General features: G+C 38.1%; 1 protein-coding gene across 5 annotated transcripts; it reads left to right on the forward strand.

Annotated features, from left to right (window-relative positions):
- The first annotated feature begins 1,946 nt into the window (after positions 1 to 1,946).
- On the forward strand, positions 1,947 to 6,672 carry LOC131154102 (uncharacterized). 5 transcript variants are annotated; one of them, XM_058106618.1, is made up of 4 exons: positions 1,947 to 2,074; positions 2,523 to 3,662; positions 3,798 to 4,785; positions 6,053 to 6,672. In XM_058106618.1, the coding sequence occupies exons 2-4, from the start codon at positions 2,523 to 2,525 to the stop codon at positions 6,061 to 6,063; spliced, it is 2,139 nt and encodes a 712-aa protein (XP_057962601.1). In that variant the 5' UTR covers positions 1,947 to 2,074; the 3' UTR covers positions 6,064 to 6,672. The 5 variants fall into 5 exon arrangements, with proteins under 5 accessions (XP_057962601.1, XP_057962598.1, XP_057962599.1 ...); XM_058106615.1 differs by having other exon boundaries at positions 6,166 to 6,672; XM_058106616.1 differs by having other exon boundaries at positions 2,019 to 2,152; positions 6,166 to 6,672.
- Positions 6,673 to 20,491: the final 13,819 nt, after the last annotated feature.

Here is a 20,491-nt window from a genome sequence, read left to right on the forward strand (position 1 = left end):
TTGTTTATAGTTTACGAATTCTAGCTTAATTAACAAACAGGTTTATTGACAAAAGGGATATTTTAAGATTAAACATTTAAGATTTAACATATATCATATATTAATATTACTAATTTATATTTAATTATTAATTAATTAGAAATTCGGGTAATTCGGTTAACCAAATTAAAGATTCCCCATACCCAAACCAAAAATTGAATACCCAAAATTATCCAAATCTCAAACTGAACCGAACCTTTCTATTAAATGAACCAAACCGACCAAACTCGGTTGGTTAATTCGGTTAAACCCGAATTATACTCACCCCTGGTTTCTTTTGCCCTAATTTAATTAGTAAATCATGTGTGCAAAATTGAAAATTAATTTAAACTTGAAATGGGTTTACAACAACAAAATAATTGTCAAAGCTTTTCCAAAATTAATTTTAGAATAGATATTAATTTTCAACTAAATTGTTGAATGCTATCTTTAAAATAATTATAATTTAAAATTTTTTTTGCTTCAAAATTTTCTCCTTGCACGATAAACTCGAACAAGTTTTTAGAAACCTACATATATTTACAACTTATAGTAACTAATCTTCACTAGTTATATATCACTAATTATAAGCTTCCATACACATGAAATGAACGAGAGAAAAATGATCGATAATTTAATGAGGTAAATTACAAAGAAACATTTCATGAGATTTTTTAAATTAACACGTAACTTTTTTAAAATATGCTTATCTTCCTTCTAGTTTAAAGATTATATCTAGTGCCAACATGAAATGTTGATAACACCTTTTGCGCGAGAATGAATGTTTGATCAAGAATAAGAGGTTTATTATTTTGTTCCCTAGTCTATTTTGTATTTATATTTTATATTACGAAATATTATTAAATAAATCGTTAAAATTTAAATAAATAAATCCTTTCACACACAGTCGGTCCCGAATTAGGGTAAAGGAGGAGGGTTAATGTACAATTAAATAGAATTTATACAATTTTTTTTTTCAATATATCTGATACGATATGTTTTTTACATAATTTCATATTATATTTTATTTTATTTATGTAAATCAAAATTTAACCTTGAATTTTTTTAATAATGCCCAAAAATAAACAACTAAAAGTTGAAGAATCATTTGTTTAATAATTAAGGAAAAAGAGGTAGTTATCAACATGCATTTTGTTTTCATTCTTTCATTAAACATTATTCTTTTACGAGTTTAATAATAACGAGACCATCAACTAATGGGTAATTAGTAAATTTAATTATTTTTTATAAAAGAAAAGTGCCCACGAGGCCACAAACACGGATTATCTTAATTCCCCGATTATATTTCTAAAATTATTAAATTTAGGGTTTTGCAGCTCATAGTTAGTATCAAACTAAAACCTAAAATAAGTATATTTAAAAATTTTAAAAAAAAAAACATAAAAATTAGTCCATATTTGGGAGCTTTGAATTTGAATGTTAAAATATGTTTGTGTCCATCCGGATAAAATATGGTATAAATTTTAGGTTTGAAATTTAAATTTTGAAAATTTATAAATAAAAAAAATACCATATATTTTTTAGTTTTACACAAATTTAAATCTTTAATTTAGACAAAAGTATAATTTTATATTAGATTATATTTAACTTATAAATTTATATTATATTTTATTTAAATTCACATAAATTTAAATTTCAAACTCATTAGTTATTTTAAAAAAAAACAGAAAAAAGAAAAAATTTCACAATTTATCCAATTTAATAATTGGAAATTACGTATTATTGTGCATTACGCAAGTCAAGGATGCAGTTGCGGGGAAAGGGCCATTTCGGTAATTTCGAATGAGCTGTCCAATAAGGAACCGTGGTTGCGTATATAGTAAGTATTACTATTGCCATAATAATAATAATAATAATAATAATAATAATAATAATACATATCAAATATTATATTATATTATTATTAGAAAAAATAAAAAATAAAAAATAAAAAAACGAAAATACATAAAACAGCAATAACGGAAAAAAGGACCATTTTACCAGAAGCAAACGTAAAAAAGTCTTATCTGTGTTGCTGTGTTCTTCCTCCTCTGAGGTACCAAACCCTCTCTCTCTCTCTCTCTCTCTCTCTCTCTCCGAATCGTATTGGATTGAAGGTGACGGAAGTTTCCTGGTAGTTTACAATTTGATGGGTTTTTGCGAAATCGTTGAAATTTTTATATCATGGTGTTGGGTTTTAGATTTTTGATGTGTTTTTTCTTGCTTTTGTTTGTATTTAAATTTTTAAGTTTTAAAATTTTTGTATGCTGGGACAGATCAGTGATGAGAAATAGTGGGTTGGCTTTCCTTTTGGGTTTGTAGTAAATTTTTGCCTTATTTTGAGTTAAGCTAGGGGAGGAACCAAGAAATTGAAGAATCCCGGCATTGATGTGTTTTAATTTGATTTGAATTTAGTTGATATGTTGTAATATCTTCATTTGTATTGATTCAATTCAATTTGGTTTAATACTGGGTTTTGCCCTTTCTTTGGGTGCTGAGAGCAGATGGGGAGAGGTGGGAAGGTGAGCAGTAAGCGGAATTTGAGAAGAAGGGTGAGGCCAAGAGACAAGGGTTCCGATGATTCCGACGAAGATTATATAGCGGAAGAAGATGAAGAAGTCGAAGTCTCGGATGGCTCGGAATACTGCTCTGATTCACCAGAGGAAAGTTTTAATAGCTTTGAGGAGGAGGAAGATGGGGAGGAAGAGGAGGTTAGAAAGGTTGTCAGATCAAAGGCTCGAAAGGGTTGTTTGGGTCAGAAGAAAATTGGGGTTAAAAGGTCACGGAAGAGAAAGCGGGTTTTGTGTGAAGAGGAAGAAGAAGATTATGATTACGAAGATGAGGATGATGATGATGATGATGATGATGATGAGGATGAGGAATTTACGCCCGATAAAATTGACAGTGCATATGATGAAGAAGAAATGTCAGTGAGGGATATGAATAAGAACAGGAAGAAGGTGAGCAAGCAGGCTGTTAAAAATCAAGGTAATAGCAAAGGAAGAAAGAGAAAGAGGAATTCTAGGGTTTTGAAGAAACCTCTGGAGAAGAAAGGAAGAAGGAATGGCGGGTTGGGAAGGAAAGCAAGTCGTAATAATGGTGGTGAATTTCTAGAGAAGATCCCAGCTGTGAGAGCAAAGGGTACGAAAAACTTGGGCCAAAGAAGGAGGAAATTGGTTGCACAATCTGAATCAGATTTTGTGAGTTCTGGATCATCTGATTATGAGTTCACTATTTCAGAAGAAGAAAGAGAACAGATGAGGGAAGCTGGAGAATTTTGCCGAAGTTATCCAACTGGTTTGAGGAGTTCATCTTCATCTAATAGAATTCAGAATGACCACCCTGTGCGGCAGCGAAGAAAAGCTCCAGTGAAAAAGGGTAAGGAAAAAGTGGTGGATCCAAAGAATGAATTGGGGAAGCAGGTGTGTGGGATTTGTTTTTCAGAAGAAGGAAAAAATATGTTGCGAGGAACATTGAACTGTTGCAGCCATTATTTTTGTTTTCCATGCATCATGGAGTGGTCAAAGGTGGAATCTCGTTGTCCATTGTGCAAACGAAGATTTGCCACAATCAGTAAGCCAGCACGATTAAACACCGGAATTGACTTGAGAAATGTGGTGATTCAGATCCCTGAGCGTGATCAGGTAACAAATTGTTTTTCCTTCAGCATTCTTTAGACATTGGAAGCTAGAAGATCTGCATTGCTATTTTGTTTTATTTTATTTTGCTCATTATTGTTGCATGCTCCTGTTTGAATTTGGTTGATAAACTGCATGCAGGTCTATCAACCGACTGAGGAAGAAATGAGGGGTTATCTTGATCCATACGAACATGTGATCTGTACTGAATGCCAACAGGGCGGGGATGATGGCCTCATGTTACTGTGTGATCTCTGTGATTCACCTGCACACACATATTGTGTTGGACTTGGGAGAGAAGTGCCTGAAGGCAATTGGTACTGTGAAGGCTGTAGACCTGTTGCCCTTGGATCCTCAAATTTCCAAACTCAAGATCCTTCTCCTGATCAAAGAGTGGCAAGTAACAACTTGTCTACCAGACTAACTTCTGTTGAGACTATTAGGGAGGGTCTGGACTTGCATTCATCTCCTTCCCCACGTCCAACATTAGCTCAGGGAACTGGGACTCTTAACTCTCCCACATATCCTGTTGGAGATGTTCAAACTACTCCTCTAGCGCCTGGGGCTGGAGCTGGACCATCAACTCTATCAGGTAGACGATGGATACAACGTCAAATACACAATTTCCTTTCTAGTAATAGAATGGGCCATATGGCTGGTAGGACAGATGGGATTTCAGGCTTTTCAGCTGCCAATTCAGCAAGTGGTCTTTTAAATTCTCAAATTCATCATGCTAGGGAACCAGCATTTCAACAGACTCCAGAAATAGGGACATCGCGTCATACTTTTATAGAGGAAAGGTTACCAAACAACTCCTCTCCTTCGCTGCAGAATAGGGATCTCTTCTCTCCAAGATTGAGCCTTTTGAGGAGGCATGTGGCTCCAGATCTAACTACTACAGCTACTGATGGCTCTGTCCGTGGAATGCCATGGGCTGATTTCATGAGGGCCAATATGATTTCCAGTTCTCAGCAACCCCATCAGCATAGTGGCAGACCAAACATTGGGTCTGACAGTAGTTTGTCCCCTTGTATGGCTAGAGAGGGTAGCCGATTTTACATGGCAAAGGAACAATTGCAGTCAATGGTTAAAAGCCATTTGAAAAGCTTGTCCAGAGATGTTGAGTTGGGTACGTAAACATAATTTGTTTCCTCCTTTATATTTCATATGGCATTCATTCTTGCTATGAAACAGCCTCTCTGCATAAATAAAAGCAGGGGTAAGGCTGAGTACACTGTGATGAACCTCCCCCTACCCTCGCAAAGCAGGGAGTATTGTGGCCTGAGGACACCCTTTTATTCGTTCTTCCTATGAAACATGCCAGTTGTAAGGTTAGACAGGGATTTTTATTTTATTATATTATTTTTTTTGTCCCAATATGCAGCTCATAAACAAGATGCTGTAGTTTTTTCATACCAAAATGATGTTTTGGCACCTAAACTTGAGGCAATTTTCATTTTAAGACTTGACATTTGACTTTTAAATTTAGGACTCAATCATCAAATCACATTCCCATCAAGGAAAATCATTAATGCCATTACGACTAAGACTAACAGTTATGATGGTATTGCTGCTTCTATGGTGATTAATGGGTCAATAAGGAGAGGGGAAGAAGATGAATAAGAAGATGGGGAGAAAGAGAGATAAAAGATGCTGCCAGGTGAAAATAGAGTTGGCGGCAGCTACAAATTGCAATGGTTACAGGGGTCTCAAACCCCTTCTCGAACCATGTTGTCTTCCTCTCAAAATTTCTCTGTTTTACTCGGAAGAGAAAATAGAATATGGATGGTGAAAAGTAGGATTACATAAACCCTAACCCTAACACCACTATTGATTTTCCTCGTTAGGAATATAATTCAATTTCCAAGTCCTGAAAATTCAAATGTAACCCAGGGTTCAAGCCCTAAAAATTTAGTCAATTACTTAAGTACCATAATGCTAACTTTTGTAATGCCCTTAATCCACGCTTGATGCTGTTGCTGTATGGTTTGCATTCAAGGAATAGTAAATAATCACCTGTTTCTACTTTCTATGCCTATATTGTACTCGTGCTGCTTTGCTGTATCTTTGTCCCTTGCACTCAAGGAGAACAGCATTTTTTTTCAGTGTCCCTTACACCCAAGGAGAACAGCATTTTGGAGCAGCCAAGTTAATCTGCTAACTAGGTTGACTTGTTACAGAACTAATCTTTGGACTGCACTGACCAACTATATAACACAGCAATGATCTGAGGCCTTTTAGTCATTGTATTGAGTCGCATTCCTGAGTATCCTGGTTAGCTCACCTACGGTAGCAAGTAGGAACATGTGTTGAAAATAATGGTTTTTTTTAATTACCCTTGTAGCAACATGTGTTGAAAATAATGGTTTTTTTAATTATCCTTTCTCATATTTCAGGCAATCTTTGAGGTGCCTCATGCTTCTCAGTCCATGTATTTGTTGAACTATTTTTTTCTACTGTATACTTTGGAAATGCTCAAGCTGTCCCTCCTCTTTTGACGTTGATGCAGACCATAATATGTTCAAGCGCATTGCAAGGAGCTCCACACACACCATTCTTGCTGCATGTGGATTTGAGCACAGGACGAGTGAGGTGGTTTACACCGTGCAGCCGCCATCTGTCTGTTCCCATATTGAAATGATGTCTGGCGGACACACAAGTCTGATGCAAGGCTGCTGCTCATCTTGTTTCGATTCCTTTGTAAAGAAAGTAGTTATGAGGATCATGAGGATCAATCTGCCACAATATTAGGGTGGAAGGATTGATACAGTGAGTCCTCTTGTGCTTTTTTTCTTTTTAGGAATTCAGACAAGATTTTGTGGTAACTTGTTTATAGAGTTGAATTAGCAAGCATTGAACACAAAAGACTTTGTTCTTCTTGTATCAGCATAAAAAATTGATTGCTTAGACAGGCCAAGAACAACTCAGATTTTATAATTGATACTAGGTGTAATGATAGCATTGATTACAGGCAAATTTATTGCAGTGGGAAGAATAAGCTCTCATCAATTATTTTTCAGTATCATGTGTTGTGTTTGACAATGCTCCTTTGCCGTAAATATGCAGCCCTCACTAGCAAGTGTTTTTGGTTTTGCATTCTTCAATGGTAAAAAGGGTTGGTTTTATTGGATTTTCATTTGCTAGTGTCAATTGTCAAGCTTGGCACAAGAAAACTTTTTTGAGGCATTTGTCCCTGCTTTTGCGGTTCTGCATCTTTTCTAGGTCAAAGGATGCGTAAGATATTCCAATTTCTAACTTTTAAGAAGATTTGAATGGTATATTTTACAAGGAATGTTAATGTCAGAAAAGATATTCATAGGAGTTGATTTGAAATGGACACATTGGTAAGGATAATATAGATTATGAGAGCATACATGAAAATCATGGATCTAAAGATAAAAATGAGGTCAATGATATAATTTTAGATATTGTGATGTCTTATAACTGGGTTATCTAGAATATTTTATAGAAAAAAATTAATAACTTTTAAGGTCAAGTATGATAAAAGTTAAATAAATTTTAACTAGGAATGGCGATGGTCTATTTTGTAAGGATTGTAAACATATAGTCCTAGTATTGAAAAAGAAACGTAAATTAACACAAAAGGACTACATGGTGGAGTTTGAAGAGAGACAATATAGTGACATTCAAAATAAAGTAATCAAAGAGTGTGATTGGATAGTGGGAGATAAGGTAGATGCAAATATTGTTTAGAATAAAATTGCTAATTCCATGGCAAGGATAGGAAAAGATGTTATAGGTGAGTCCAAAAGAAGATACTTGAGTAGTAAATAAATTTGATGATAGGATAAGTCCAAAAAGTTTTTTTTTTAAAAAATTGATATAAAGTATGGCAAAATTGTAGAAATATAAAAAATCTTCAAAAATATAAAGAATGGAGAAAAATGCAAAAAAAAAAAAAATACTATTAGTAAAGCTAAAGATTGAGTTAAAGATATTTTATATACTAAATTAGATACAAAAGAAGGAGAAAAAGATATTTATAAACATACTTAAAGTTAGAGAAAAAAAAATACAGAGATTTAGGTGATGTAAAATGTATAAAGGATGAGAATAATTGTAAGAACCCGACCCGACCTAAGTGTATTAAATAAATGAGGAAAAGAGAAGGAAAATTTAAAAGGCAAAAATTTATAGCTAGTCAAAGAGGCTTCTTTGCTCTTTGACGAAGCCTCTTGTTTAGCTCCGCGACGAGATTCGGTACCTCGTCGACGAGGAGATGCCGAGAGATTTTGGGAAATCCTGAAATCTCAGGCTCGTCGACGAACATCCTTCTGCGGCCCGTCGACGAGTCTGACCGGGTCAACTTGTTTATAAATATCTTTTTCACTTGCTTAATGGTTAAGAAACCAAAAACCTCTCTCTCTCTCTCTCTCTCTCTAGAACTCAAATCCTCTCTCTTTCTCTCTCTAAGAATTCAAGTCGTCAGTTGCCAGAATCTACAATTCGACGTTACCACGTGGATTAGGAGGGGAATCTCTACGTTTATAGCATATCAAAAATTCGTTTCGAGGATTTTCAGGTTTTGACCCTAAACCAAGGTGAGGGTCCAATTTCATTTTCGTTTCGGTATATATGTAATAGTAAGAATTGTAGTGAAGTATAATTCTTGGATGTTTAAGTTTTGAGAACTCGGTTCGTAGTTTTGGAGCCGTAGAGTTCATATTTTGGTATTCGGGAAAAGGTAAAGGAATTCTGTTTATAATAGTTATTTTTGAAATTGGGATCGATAAACCTTTAGTTTACAATCGTATGTATGTTTTGGCTACTTATTTGGAAAATCTATTATGTGAAAATGCGGGATTTTCAGGTTACATTTTTTGAGAAAATTGGGGGCTTCGGGTATCATCCTTACTTCTGTTGGAAAATTGTATGTTGTATAAAACTGTAGTATTGAGATGATCATACCTGTATTTGTATTAATCTATATTTCTTGAACTGAAAACAATATGATTTTTGTATGCTCAAATAAGTGTGAAATGAACTGTTGTATGTAAAATGTTCCAGGTTTTGTAAAATAGTTAGGGATGGCTAATTATCATACACAGATGAATATAGGAACATGAGTTCCAAAATTGTTTCAAGTTTTGTAAAGCAGCTAGGGGCGGCTAATTACCATACACTGCCACCATGTCTCGGCTAATTACCATGGGCGAGAGTGTCTGGCTTTATATCCAAGGGTGTGAAATATCACTAGTTTGTTCCGGTTGGTCACCGATGGGTGTGAGTGGACACCGTACTGACAATGGTATCTCTATAAGGCTTCGGTTATTGCAGGGTATCGCGTGCTTGAGTGTGACGACACTGACCGTATATTTGGTATCGTATGTACTGGAACTGAATTATGAAAATACTGGAACGGTATCGTGTTATGTTTTATGTTGAAATAACACTTATATGTCACACACTGATATAGTCTGCTTTCTTCCTTACTGAGAGGTGTCTCACCCCAAATATACAAATATTTTTCAGGTCCTTCGGGTAACCGAAACTAGCATCCTAGTGTCCGGAAGCATGGGTGTCGGTTAGCTACGTTTGGTAGCTATGTAAGTACAGGTTTTGTAACCAGGTTGTCAATGTTGGGTTTTGTAGACACCCGAAGTATGTACTTTATTTTGGGAACGTATATTCCAGTTATGTATAGACTCTGGTATGGTATGATGTATGTATGGAAAGAACATTTCTGCTGCGTATTTGATGTGTATGGACATGTATGTAATTGTGTATAGGGTTTATGTGTACCCCACGGGATCGAACCCTCAATCAGTATAGTATCATTTATGTTTTAAATGATATAGATACAGGTTAAGTTACTAAAATCACACCTAGGGCCCATCCGCAAGTTCGGGGCATGACAGCTTGGTATCAGAGTAAAACCAGGTTGTCAAGTCTTGTAGACTTGGTTAGGCATAGTTATGTGTACATACTAGAGTATAGGATATAGGAAATGGGTAGAGTAGGTCGAGGATTGTTTTGTTGCTATACGGGGACTCATTGGCGGTGTTTCGTGTTTTTTCTGGAATGACGATTTTAGTAAAACCACGTTAAACCATTGATGGTTTCGTGTTAGTGTGGTAGGACAAACCTGGACCCGTGAGAGCAGCAGTTGACATGATTAGTTTTCAATGATTGTGTTAACTGTGTAGGATATAGGAATTCTAACTAATTCCTATCTTATTTTCAAAATGGAGCCCAAGGATAACAACTTGGATAGTACTTTTGAGGGCACTGCGAGTGATGGGTCTCCTTTTGTGCCTCGGGGTTTGACGAGGCGGGTTATGCGGGAGATCAGGCGAAGTGTTAGGAGACGTAAGCACTCTTCTCCTGCTACGGGTTGTACCATAGAGAGGTTCACCCGCATGCACCCTCCGACGTTTACTGGAGGACCCGATCTGATAGTGGCAGAGAACTAGGTGCAGAAGACTGAGAAGATATTATAAGTTTCGTACTGCACCGACCAGTAGAAGGTTCTCTATTCTACCTTTCAGCTGGCAGGAGAAGCGGAAAGATGGTGGATGGCTGTGAGTCTTCTTGAGAAGCACAGAGTTGGTCCATTTGGTATGACTTGGAGCCGCTTCAAGGAGGTATTTTTAGAGAGACACTTCCCGACTTCCACTTGTGATGCGAAGGCTGATGAGTTCTCGAGCTTGACTCGGGGAATCCTAACAGTGCAGAGATATGCTGCCAAATATATTGAGCTATCTTGTTTCACATCGTATTTGATCTCGGGCGAGTAGGAGAAGACTCGGAGGTTCGAGAAGGGTTTAAGGAAGGACATCTGCAGGCTTGTGGGGATGCTGCAGATTCGAGATTTTTCTATTATGGTGGATAAAGCCACCATAGTTGAGGCTGACCTCTAGGGGGATGAAGTGGTATAGGAACAAAAGAAGAGACCAGTATCTTTTGGTTCTCAGACTGATCCTCGACAAGGACAGTGGAAGAAGAAGAAGAACTATAGTTCGGCTTATCACCAGAATACCGAACGACAGTGTGACGACCTGCTTAATTTTCATACATTTTTTACCTTAAATAATACAAATCAGTATAATAAATCCAGCAGATCATGATCAACCTAAACCCGTGGGTACCAAGGATAAAACAGAACACATAACAGAAGCCTAAGCATCAGGAAACATAAAATCATAATATCATAAACACAAAACCATCCATCTCAATAAAGGTATATACATCCCAAAAGAAAGACCTAGGGACATTTCCCACAAAAATCCAACAGTCCCTACCAAAACTTACCCTTCAGAGAGGGCAGATCAATAGTACTAAATCAGCGGAGCTTTACCCGCTCTCCTATCAGGGGCTCCTGAAATGTTTATAAAATTTTGGGGTGAGACACCTCTCAGTAAGGAAAATAAACTAATACTAGTGTGTGACAACATGAGTATTTCCGTGTTCTATATTAAATCATACATAAACATATCAGTGTAACTGTCTGTATCATATCTGGGAAACATATATTCTCATATCATGGCAGAACATACATGATTTTCATAAGCATAACTCATCTCATAAAATATAATACAAAGAAAAACCCTGATAGGTTAGTTGGCTATTGTCATGTATTACCCTCACATGACTGAGTTGTGTGGCCCGAGGTGGGACCTGACAATGGTTGGCCGACCACTGCCAAGTCAAAAGTACAGTCTGTAAGTCTAATGGGTCTGCCAGACCTGGTCCGTACACCAAGGGCGCTCACACTTCATAAAACCACATCGACCATCCAACCTTACGTTATTCCGTATGCAGCGTTAACACAAATATCATAATGAATCATGAACACATAGCATCGGTACCGTACAAGTGCTAGCCTAGACCAAGTCAATCAGGTTCTGATAACATATAGCATATACTGAAACTGTGATACATGGATATTTCATACCATTAATTATCAAATCAATCATATCATTTTGCATATATACGTATATCATGAAAATCATCGGCTTGTACGCCAATATTTCATATTTTACCATAACTCAGCCCGTACGTCGGTAAATCATATCCATAGCTCGGCCCTTATGCCGACAAATCATACATATAGCACGGCATGTACGCCAGCAAGCATATTCATAGCTCAGCCCGTATGCCGGCAAACATATCCATAGCTCGGCCCGTACGCTGGCAAACATATCCATAACTCGGCACATATGCCGACAAACATAATAGGTTTCATACATATGTCAACATACCATCTTTTACAGCAGTATTTCCCAAACATAAAGCATATATAAATATATTTATTTTCCTGAAATCAGATGTTGTAATAACATACATATATTTTCATAAAATCACTAGCTTAGTTTATCCCCTTACCTAATTCCTGAAAAAGCCCCCTAAGAAAACAGTCTTGCACCCGCAGGGTTCCCCAATCAACACCCTAAAAACGACTTTCCCCATAACTAAACTTCAGTATTTCTACGCGTACTACACTTTCACTTTCTACAGTTGTCAAAAAGTTAAATACTGAGTAGAAAGTCTTGCCCTGAATCTAGAATGAATTCCAAACTCGTCCCACCAACGATTCGCTCCGGCAGACTTGCAGAAAACTTTCCCAGGAGCGTCGTGGTGGCTTCAGATCGTCGAACCAGTAGAAAATCGGCCTGAGATCTTAGAGAGAAGGTAGGAGGGGCGTAGAGGAGAGAGAGAGAAGTGATTTGTGTAGGTTTTCGACTAAAAATGAATTTCACCCCTACTTATACACTAGCCTTCGTCGACGAACTCTCTCCTCGTCAACAAAATTCAAAATCACCCAAAACCTCTCTCGGTATTTTCTCGTTGACGAATTACACCCTCGTCGACGAAGACCTATTTACCCCCTTTTAATTTCCTTTTCTCCCTTCCTTTTATTATTTCAATATTATAAATTCTCTAGGTCACTACAAGCAAGGTTCGCAGGGGGATCCGTCTTCCGCACCATACACCAAATGTCATAAATGGCACGATGGTGAATGCTAGTCGTTTTTGGGTAACTACTACAACTGTGGCAAACCGGGCCACATATCCCGAAACTGTCAGCCGCCGAGGAGCGATATGCCTGCACAGAGTCAGAACCATAGGAGTAATCAAATGCATCGGGGAAACTATTAGGCAAACACGGCTCTGGCGAGAGTGTACTCTCTTACTCCAGCAAATGCGGAACACGCTGGGAACGTGGTAACAGGTACCATGTTATTACTTTTGAATAGAGCTGTTGTTTTATTTGATTCGGGAGCAACTCATTCGTTTATATCTGCTAGTTTTGTGAAACTGTGTGGGGTTGAAACCCAAGTAATGGATGAGTGGTTGTGTGTGGCTACACCAACTGGGAGTGTAACGATCTGTAATAAGATGTTGGGAAACTGCCCAGTGGTTATTCAGAGAAGGCTGCTACTAAGGAACCTAGTAGCATACGACATGTGTGGATTTGACGTCATACTAGGGATGGATTGGTTATCTTTAGTTATGCGGTGATTGATTGTTGTAGGAAGGTAGTAGTGTTCAGACCTCCTGGGAAGTAAGAGTATGAGTTTGTGGGATTATGTGTGCGTTCGACGTCACAGATTCTATCAGCTATACAGGTGAGAAGGTTACTCTTAGAGGGTTGTCAGGGGTACCTAGCTTGTGTGAAGGAACCACCTAGGGATGATTTGAGACTTGAAGCTATTCGAATGGTTAACGTATTTTTGGATATATTGCCGGAAGAATTACCCGGTTTACCTCCTGATTGTGAGGTGGAGTTCGCTATTAATCTGCTGTCAGGTAAGGCGCTGATTTCTAAAGCTCCATACTGGATGGCTCCAGCTGAATTTAGAGAGTTGAAGGATTAGTTATAGGAATTACTGGACAAGGGCTTTATCATACATAGTATTTCGCCCTGGGGAGCTCCAGTATTGTTCGTGAAGAAGAAGGATGGGTTGATGCCAGTGTGCATTGATTACTGCGAGATCAACAAGGTAACAGTGAAGAACCGATACCCGTTGCCTCATATAGATGATCTGTTTGACCAGCTACAGGGAACGCAAGTCTTTTCGAAGATCGATCTATGGTTAGGATATCATCAGGTGAAAGTTAGGACTGAGGATGTGGCAAAGACTTCTTTCCGAACCTGATAAGGTCATTACGAGTTTTTGGTCATGCCATTTGGGTTGACTAACGTTCCAACAGTATTTATGGACCTAATAAACAGGGTTTTTCATGAATACCTGGATCTGTTCGTAGTGGTATTCATTGACAATATTCTAGTATATTCTAAGAGTTTGGAAGAGCACGAAAACCATCTGAGGTTGGTACTTCAGGTACAACGGGAGAAGGAGTTGTATGCTAAGCTGAAGAAATGTGAGTTCTAGCAGAGTTAGGTAGTGTTTCTAGGCCATGTCGTGTCGAAGGGTGATATTTCAGTTGATCCTGGTAAGATAGAAGCAGTGGTTGACTGGGTGAAATCGAAGAATGTGCAAGATGTTCGGAGTTTCCTTGGACTGGTTAGGTACTACTAGCGATTCATGAAAGGATTCTCTAAGTTATCTTGCCCTCTAACACGGTTTACCAGGAAAGGTGTGAAATTTGATTGGAATGATGAGTGCAAGTAGAGTTTCCAGGAGTTGAAATACCAACTGGTCATTGCTCTGGTTTTAACCATCCCATCTGGGGACGATGGTTTTGTGATTTACAGCGACGCATCGCTAAAGGGGTTCAGATGTGTGCTGATGCAACAGCGGAAGGTAATTGCTTATGTTTCTCGACAACTCAAGGAGTACGAGAAGAATTACCCTGTGCACAATCTGGAGTTGGCAGCGGTAGTATATACGTTGAAGATCTAGCGACACTACTCTTATGGTGAATAGTGTGAGATCTTCACGGACCACAAGAGTCTCAGATACTTTTTCACACAGAAGGAGTTGGATATAAGGTAGAAAAGGTGGTTGGAACTGATGAAGGACTACAATTTCACGATTAGCTATCACTAGGGGAAAGCTAATGTGTTAGTTGATGCGTTGAGTAGTCAGAGCACGCGTCAGTATCTGCAGTAGTAGGTCAACATCATATCAGACAGGATCTAGATATTCTTGGTGTGGAGTTGGTGGATGGTGATCATCAAGCTTTCATTGCTAGCTTAGTGATCTAGCCGACATTACTTGATAGGATTAAAGTCGCACAGGCTAATGATGCGGAGTTAGTCGAGGTTATAGAGAAAGTGCAGCAAGGGTTGGTTGTAGATTTTAACATCTCCGAAGGAGGTGTGCTGAGGTTTGGGACCAGACTGTGTGTTCCAAACGACAAGGGGATAAAGAGGACGATCATGGAAGAGGTGCATCGTTCTTTGTATACGGTACATCCGGGTAGTACGAAAATATATCGGGATTTGCGTGAATCTTTCTAATGGAGTGGCATTGTAACGACCTGATTTTTTTCCATGCCATTTTTTTTCCACTTAAACATATATAGCAAATCACTCTGTATTATCTGCTAAAAACATCTCTAACCCCAAGAGAGCACTAAGGAAACTCTATTCACATTGCATTCCTAAGCAACGATAAATATAAAACTGTAAACTATATTTACAATACCATAAATTTAGAAAGTCCCAAAATATACATTACAAAACTCTCAGTAACATCCATTAAAAACCCTATGATCTACCCAAATAATCAACACCCAAGAAACACTCACCCTCCAAAAAAGGTAGCGCAAGAACCTCTCTACCTGCGAGCCTGATCTGCTCACCTAGTTGGATCACTTGAAAAATGTTAAGTCAATGGGATGAGACAACACTCAGTAAGAGAAGATATGCTATCACTAGTGTGTGGCAACTGAGTTATACATTTAATATACTGATATAATACTGAAACTGTAAAACCGTTAGTCTGGTATACCATACAGATCACATTTATTATAGTTTAAAATGTAGTTGTATGTCTGAGTTTTCTAATTACACATAATTCTAGTATCATAATAAATTTGTTGTTGTGCTGTAAATCTATATATATAGACAATTGTGATAATACCCTAAGAACTGAATGTTATGATTTAACCCCTCGTGACAGGGTTGTGCGACTTGTAAGCGGGACTTAACTCTGGTTGGTCCACCAAGTAAGTCAATCTAAAACTCTACCAATCATCAATCTGACCCAATGCAATCCTTCCGGGCACGACAACTAGTCTCTATCTCGTCAAACCGGCCTCCTCAACCCAAAATACTAGGGAGACTACAATCTCTTCATAGATACGGTTGATGGAATCCACATTCTATCTAAGATATGTGGTTGCACTATTATCTAAAAATAGCACCGGTGCCGTGCTCTACTGTCTAAATCTGACTGAATATTTTCTCAGGGTCTGATACTATTTAGTATTGGTACTTATAATTATCTTACTATTCTTACCATGAAAATAATCATAACATTTTTAAACTTGTCTGCATAATATGAATTTCTGACTGAATAACAAAGTGTTATGGTTCTAAAGTCATGGCATTCTGAAAAATACTATAAATCATATTTTCTGAAAACCGCATATCAATATTTTCTGCTAATATACTGTAAAACATGATATTTATAAAACTGTATAAATACTATACTAAACTGTTATGAACGCATGCCACTCAATTAAGTAATTAAAATATCATGCTCTAAAGTCTGCATCTCCTAATATAATAATAATATTCTAGAAAAAAAAAACTGAATAATAAACTGGTATATACATAATTTTCTGTTAACTTTCTAAAATTCCTAGCATAGCATATTTCCCTTACCTAACTGGCTGAGAGGGTCGCCTCCAACTTAATCCTCACGCTCACGGCGTACTATCATCAAAACCCTGAAAATGATACACATATGCATATTTCCAATAAATCAACGATATTTCTCCAAGCCTACATACTCGTAAATTTCTTAATTATAATTTACTTGGGCTCCTAAAAATACTTACTAGGGTCCCCAACCCATATCTGCAGGCTCCCGAAACACCCTATTCTTGAAAATATAATACTCAAATTTTACTTCACAAAACTCCAGCATATTCTCATATAACTTAAAATCTAAACTCAAATAAGTCTGATACAACTGAAAATACCCAATTATTCAACTTACCCAAATTTTGGGATGGTACCGAAGTTGGCCTAACCAATGATCTACTCCGGCAGACTTGAAGAAAATCTTCCCAAGAATAGCGTGGCGGCTTCCGATCGTCAAACTGGCAAAAAATGAAGCCGAAATCGTAGAGAGAAGGGGAGAGGGTCAGTTTTTAGAGGGAGAGAGAGTTTCCTACTAGACTTCTTGCTGAAAAATCCGATTTAGGCCTACTTATAGACCTATATTTGTCGACGAGACACATCACCTCGTCAACGAGTCCATGGAGGAAGTTCTTCGCCGAACACGAATACCTCATCAACGAACTTCAAGCTCTTCAAAACTCTCTCTCGGTAAATTCTCGTCGATGAGACACGTGTCCACGTCGACGATCCCTAGAAGAATACTCGTCGACGAGACCTTATAAGTCCTCTTTGAAATTTTTGATTCCTTCTCTTTTTTTATTATTTAATTACTATAAATTCTTTGGGTCTTTATAGACATGAAAAGGGAGATTGCTCGATTTGTAAAGCTATGTCTGACGTGTCAGCAAGTAAAGGCCGAACATCAGAGGTCGACACAGTCGTTACAGCCATTGAGTATTCTGGAGTGGAAATGGGAGCATATTTCCATGGATTTTATCACTAGGTTACCACTAGCACTACACGGGAAGAATTTCATTTGGGTAATTGTGGACAGGTTAACTAAATCTGCTCACTTTGTACCGATGAAGGTTAGCTACTCTTTGAGTAGGCTAGCAGATTTGTATGTACAGGAGATAGTCAGAATGCATGGGGTACCGGTGTTCATTGTTTCAGATCGAGACCCGAGATTCACTTCTCGATTCTGGAAGAGTTTGCAAGAAGCACTAGGTACAAAACTTACTTTCAGTATAGCGTTCCACCCCAAGACTGATGGACAGTCAGAGAGAACGATACAGATCTTGGAGGATATATTATGGGCTTGTGTATTATACTTCGGTGGTAGTTGGATCCAGTTTCTACCATTAGTGGAGTTTGCCTATAACAATAGCTTCCAGGCTAGTATCGGGATGGCACCGTTCGAGGCATTGTATGGTCAGAGGTGTCGGTCGCCTCTGTATTGGGATGAGGTCAGTGAATGGCAGATATTGGGGCCCGAACTTGTACAGTAGACTTCTAAGAAGGTCAGATTGATTAGGGATAGGATTAAATCAGCTCAGAGTCGATAGAAGAGTTACGCGGATGTTTGCCGTCGTGAGTTGGAATTCGAGGTTGGGGGTAAGATATTCCTGAGAATCGCTCTGATGAAAAGGGTGATGAGATTCGGGAAGAAGGGCAAGTTGAGCCCAAGGTATATCGGACCATTCGAGGTCCTGGAATGAGTGGGTCCGGTGGCCTACAGGATTGCACTACCCTTAGCGCTCTCTAGGATCCATGATGTGTTCCACGTATCCATGTTGAGGAGGTACGTGTTGGATCCGTCGCATATGATTAGTTACGAATCTTTAGAGATTAGGGATGCTTTGGCGTATGAGGAGATACCCGTTTAGATTCTGGACCGTAAAGTTCAAAAGCTACATACCATGGAGATATTGTTAGTGAAGGTATTGTGGCGGAATCACGCGGTTGAGGAAGCTTCTTGGGAGTTAGAGATGAAAATACACCGGAAACATCCACAATTGTTCTGAGTAGTAGCTTGGTAGCAGGATCGGTATGGGTATGTATGTATGTATGTATGTAATATTCTGCTATTGTAGTAACGTTGTGTGGTTAGTCTCTAGGAGAGTTTTGTAATATTGTGAGCTCCCGAGACAATGTATGTATTGACCACGGTATTCCTTCACCATAAGTGAGGGTATGTATGTATTTGGGACGAGGCTGTTATGTGGGTTGCCACCGGTTCTTTCTAGAGTCGGGTATGCGTTGGGTATGTAGTTGAGTTGATAAGTGGTAGGTTACAAATTTCGAGGACGAAATTTTTGTAAGGAGGGGAGGTTGTAAGACCCCAACCCAAGTTAAGTGTATTAAATAAATGAGGAAAAAATAAGGAAAGTTCAAAAGGCAAAAATCTGCAGGGCTCGTCAGCAAGGCTTCTTTGCTCGTCGTTGAAGCCTCTTGTTTAGTTCGGCTACGAGATTCACCAACTCATCAACAAGGAGATGCCGAGATATTTTGGGAAATCCTGAAATCTCAGGCTCATCGATGAGGCCACCTTGGCGTCGAAAAACGCCCTTCTACGGCCCGTTGACGAGGACATCGTCTCATCGATGAGTCTAGCAGGGTCAACTTGTTTATAAATATCTTTTTCACTTGTTTAATGGTTAAGAAACCAAAACCCTCTCTCTCTCTCTCTCTCTCTCTCTCTCTCTAGGATTTCAGGTCGTCACTTGCCGGAATCTATGGTCCGACTTTACCATGTGGATCAAAAGGGGAATCTCTACATTTATAGCGAATCAGAAATTTGTTTCGAGGATTTTCAGGTTTTGACCCAAAACCGAGGTGAGGGTCCAATTTTAATTTAATTTCAGTATATATATATATATATATATATATATATGTAGTAGTAAGAATTGTAGTGAAGTATAGTTCTTGGATGTTTAGGTTTTAGGAACTCGATTCATAGTTTTAGAGCCGTAGAGTTCATATTTTGTTATTCGGGAAAAGGAAAGGGGATTCTATTTATATCAGTTATTTTTTAAATCGAGATCGGTAAACCTGTAGTTTACGATTGTATGTATGTTTTGGCTACTTATTTGGGAAAATCTATCGGGCGAAAATGCGGGATTTTCAGGTTACAGTTTTTGGAAAAATTTGAGGTTTCGGGTATCATCTCTATTTCTGTTGGAAAATTGTATGTTGTATAAAATTGTAGTATTGAGATGATCGTACCTGTATTTGTATTTAACTGTATTTCTCGAATTGAAAACGATATGATTTTTGTATGCTTAAATAAATGTGGAATGAACTGTTGTATGTAAAATGTTCCAGGTTTTGTAAAATAGTTAGGGGGGGCTAAATACCATACACTGATGAGTATAGGAACATGAGTTCCAAAATTGTTCTAGGTTTTGTAAAGTAGCTAGGGGCGGCTAATTACCGTACGCTGCTGCCATGTCTCGGCTAATTACCGTGGGCGAGAGTGTCCGGCTCAATATCTGAGGGTGTGAAATATCACCAGTTTGTTCCGGCTGGTCACTGATAGGTGTGAGTGGACACTGTACTGGCAACAATATCACTGTAAGGCTTCGATTATTGTAGGGTATCGTGTGCTTGAGTGTGACGACACTGACCGTATATTTGGTATTGTATGTATTGGAACTGAATTGTGAAAATACTAGAATTGTATCGTGTTATGTTTTATGTTGAAATAACACTTGTATGTCACACACTGATATAACATGTTTTCTTCCTTACTGAGAGGTGTCTCACCCCAAATATACAAATGCTTTTCAAGTACTTCAGGTAGTCGAAACTAGCAGCCTAGCGTCCGAAAGCGTGGGTGTCGGTTAGCTACGTTTAGTACTTGTGTAAGTACGGGTTTTGTAACCGGGTTGTCTGTGTTGGGTTTTGTAGACATCCGAAGTATGTATTGTATTTTGGGAACGTATATTCCAGTTATGTATAGACTCTGGTATGGTATGATGTATGTATAGAAAGAATATTTCCGCTGCGTATTTGATGTGTATGGACATGTATGTAATTGTGTATAGGGTTTACATGTACCCCACGGGGTCGAACCCTCAATCAATATAGTATCATGTATGTTTTAAATGATACA

Source organism: Malania oleifera, chromosome 4, assembly GCF_029873635.1.
Source record: "Malania oleifera isolate guangnan ecotype guangnan chromosome 4, ASM2987363v1, whole genome shotgun sequence".
In the NCBI taxonomy this organism is placed as follows: Eukaryota; Viridiplantae; Streptophyta; class Magnoliopsida; order Santalales; family Ximeniaceae; genus Malania; species Malania oleifera.

What these genes read in the sequence shown, in the direction of transcription:
- LOC131154102 (XM_058106615.1), top strand. Translation starts at nt 2,523, where the DNA reads ATGGGGAGAGGTGGGAAGGTGAGCAGTAAGCGGAATTTGAGAAGAAGG. An exon ending in AGATCCCTGAGCGTGATCAG is followed by an intron (nt 3,663 to 3,797) that starts GTAACAAATTGT and finishes AACTGCATGCAG; the next exon opens with GTCTATCAACCGACTGAGGA. An exon ending in GTCCAGAGATGTTGAGTTGG is followed by an intron (nt 4,786 to 6,165) that starts GTACGTAAACAT and finishes ACGTTGATGCAG; the next exon opens with ACCATAATATGTTCAAGCGC.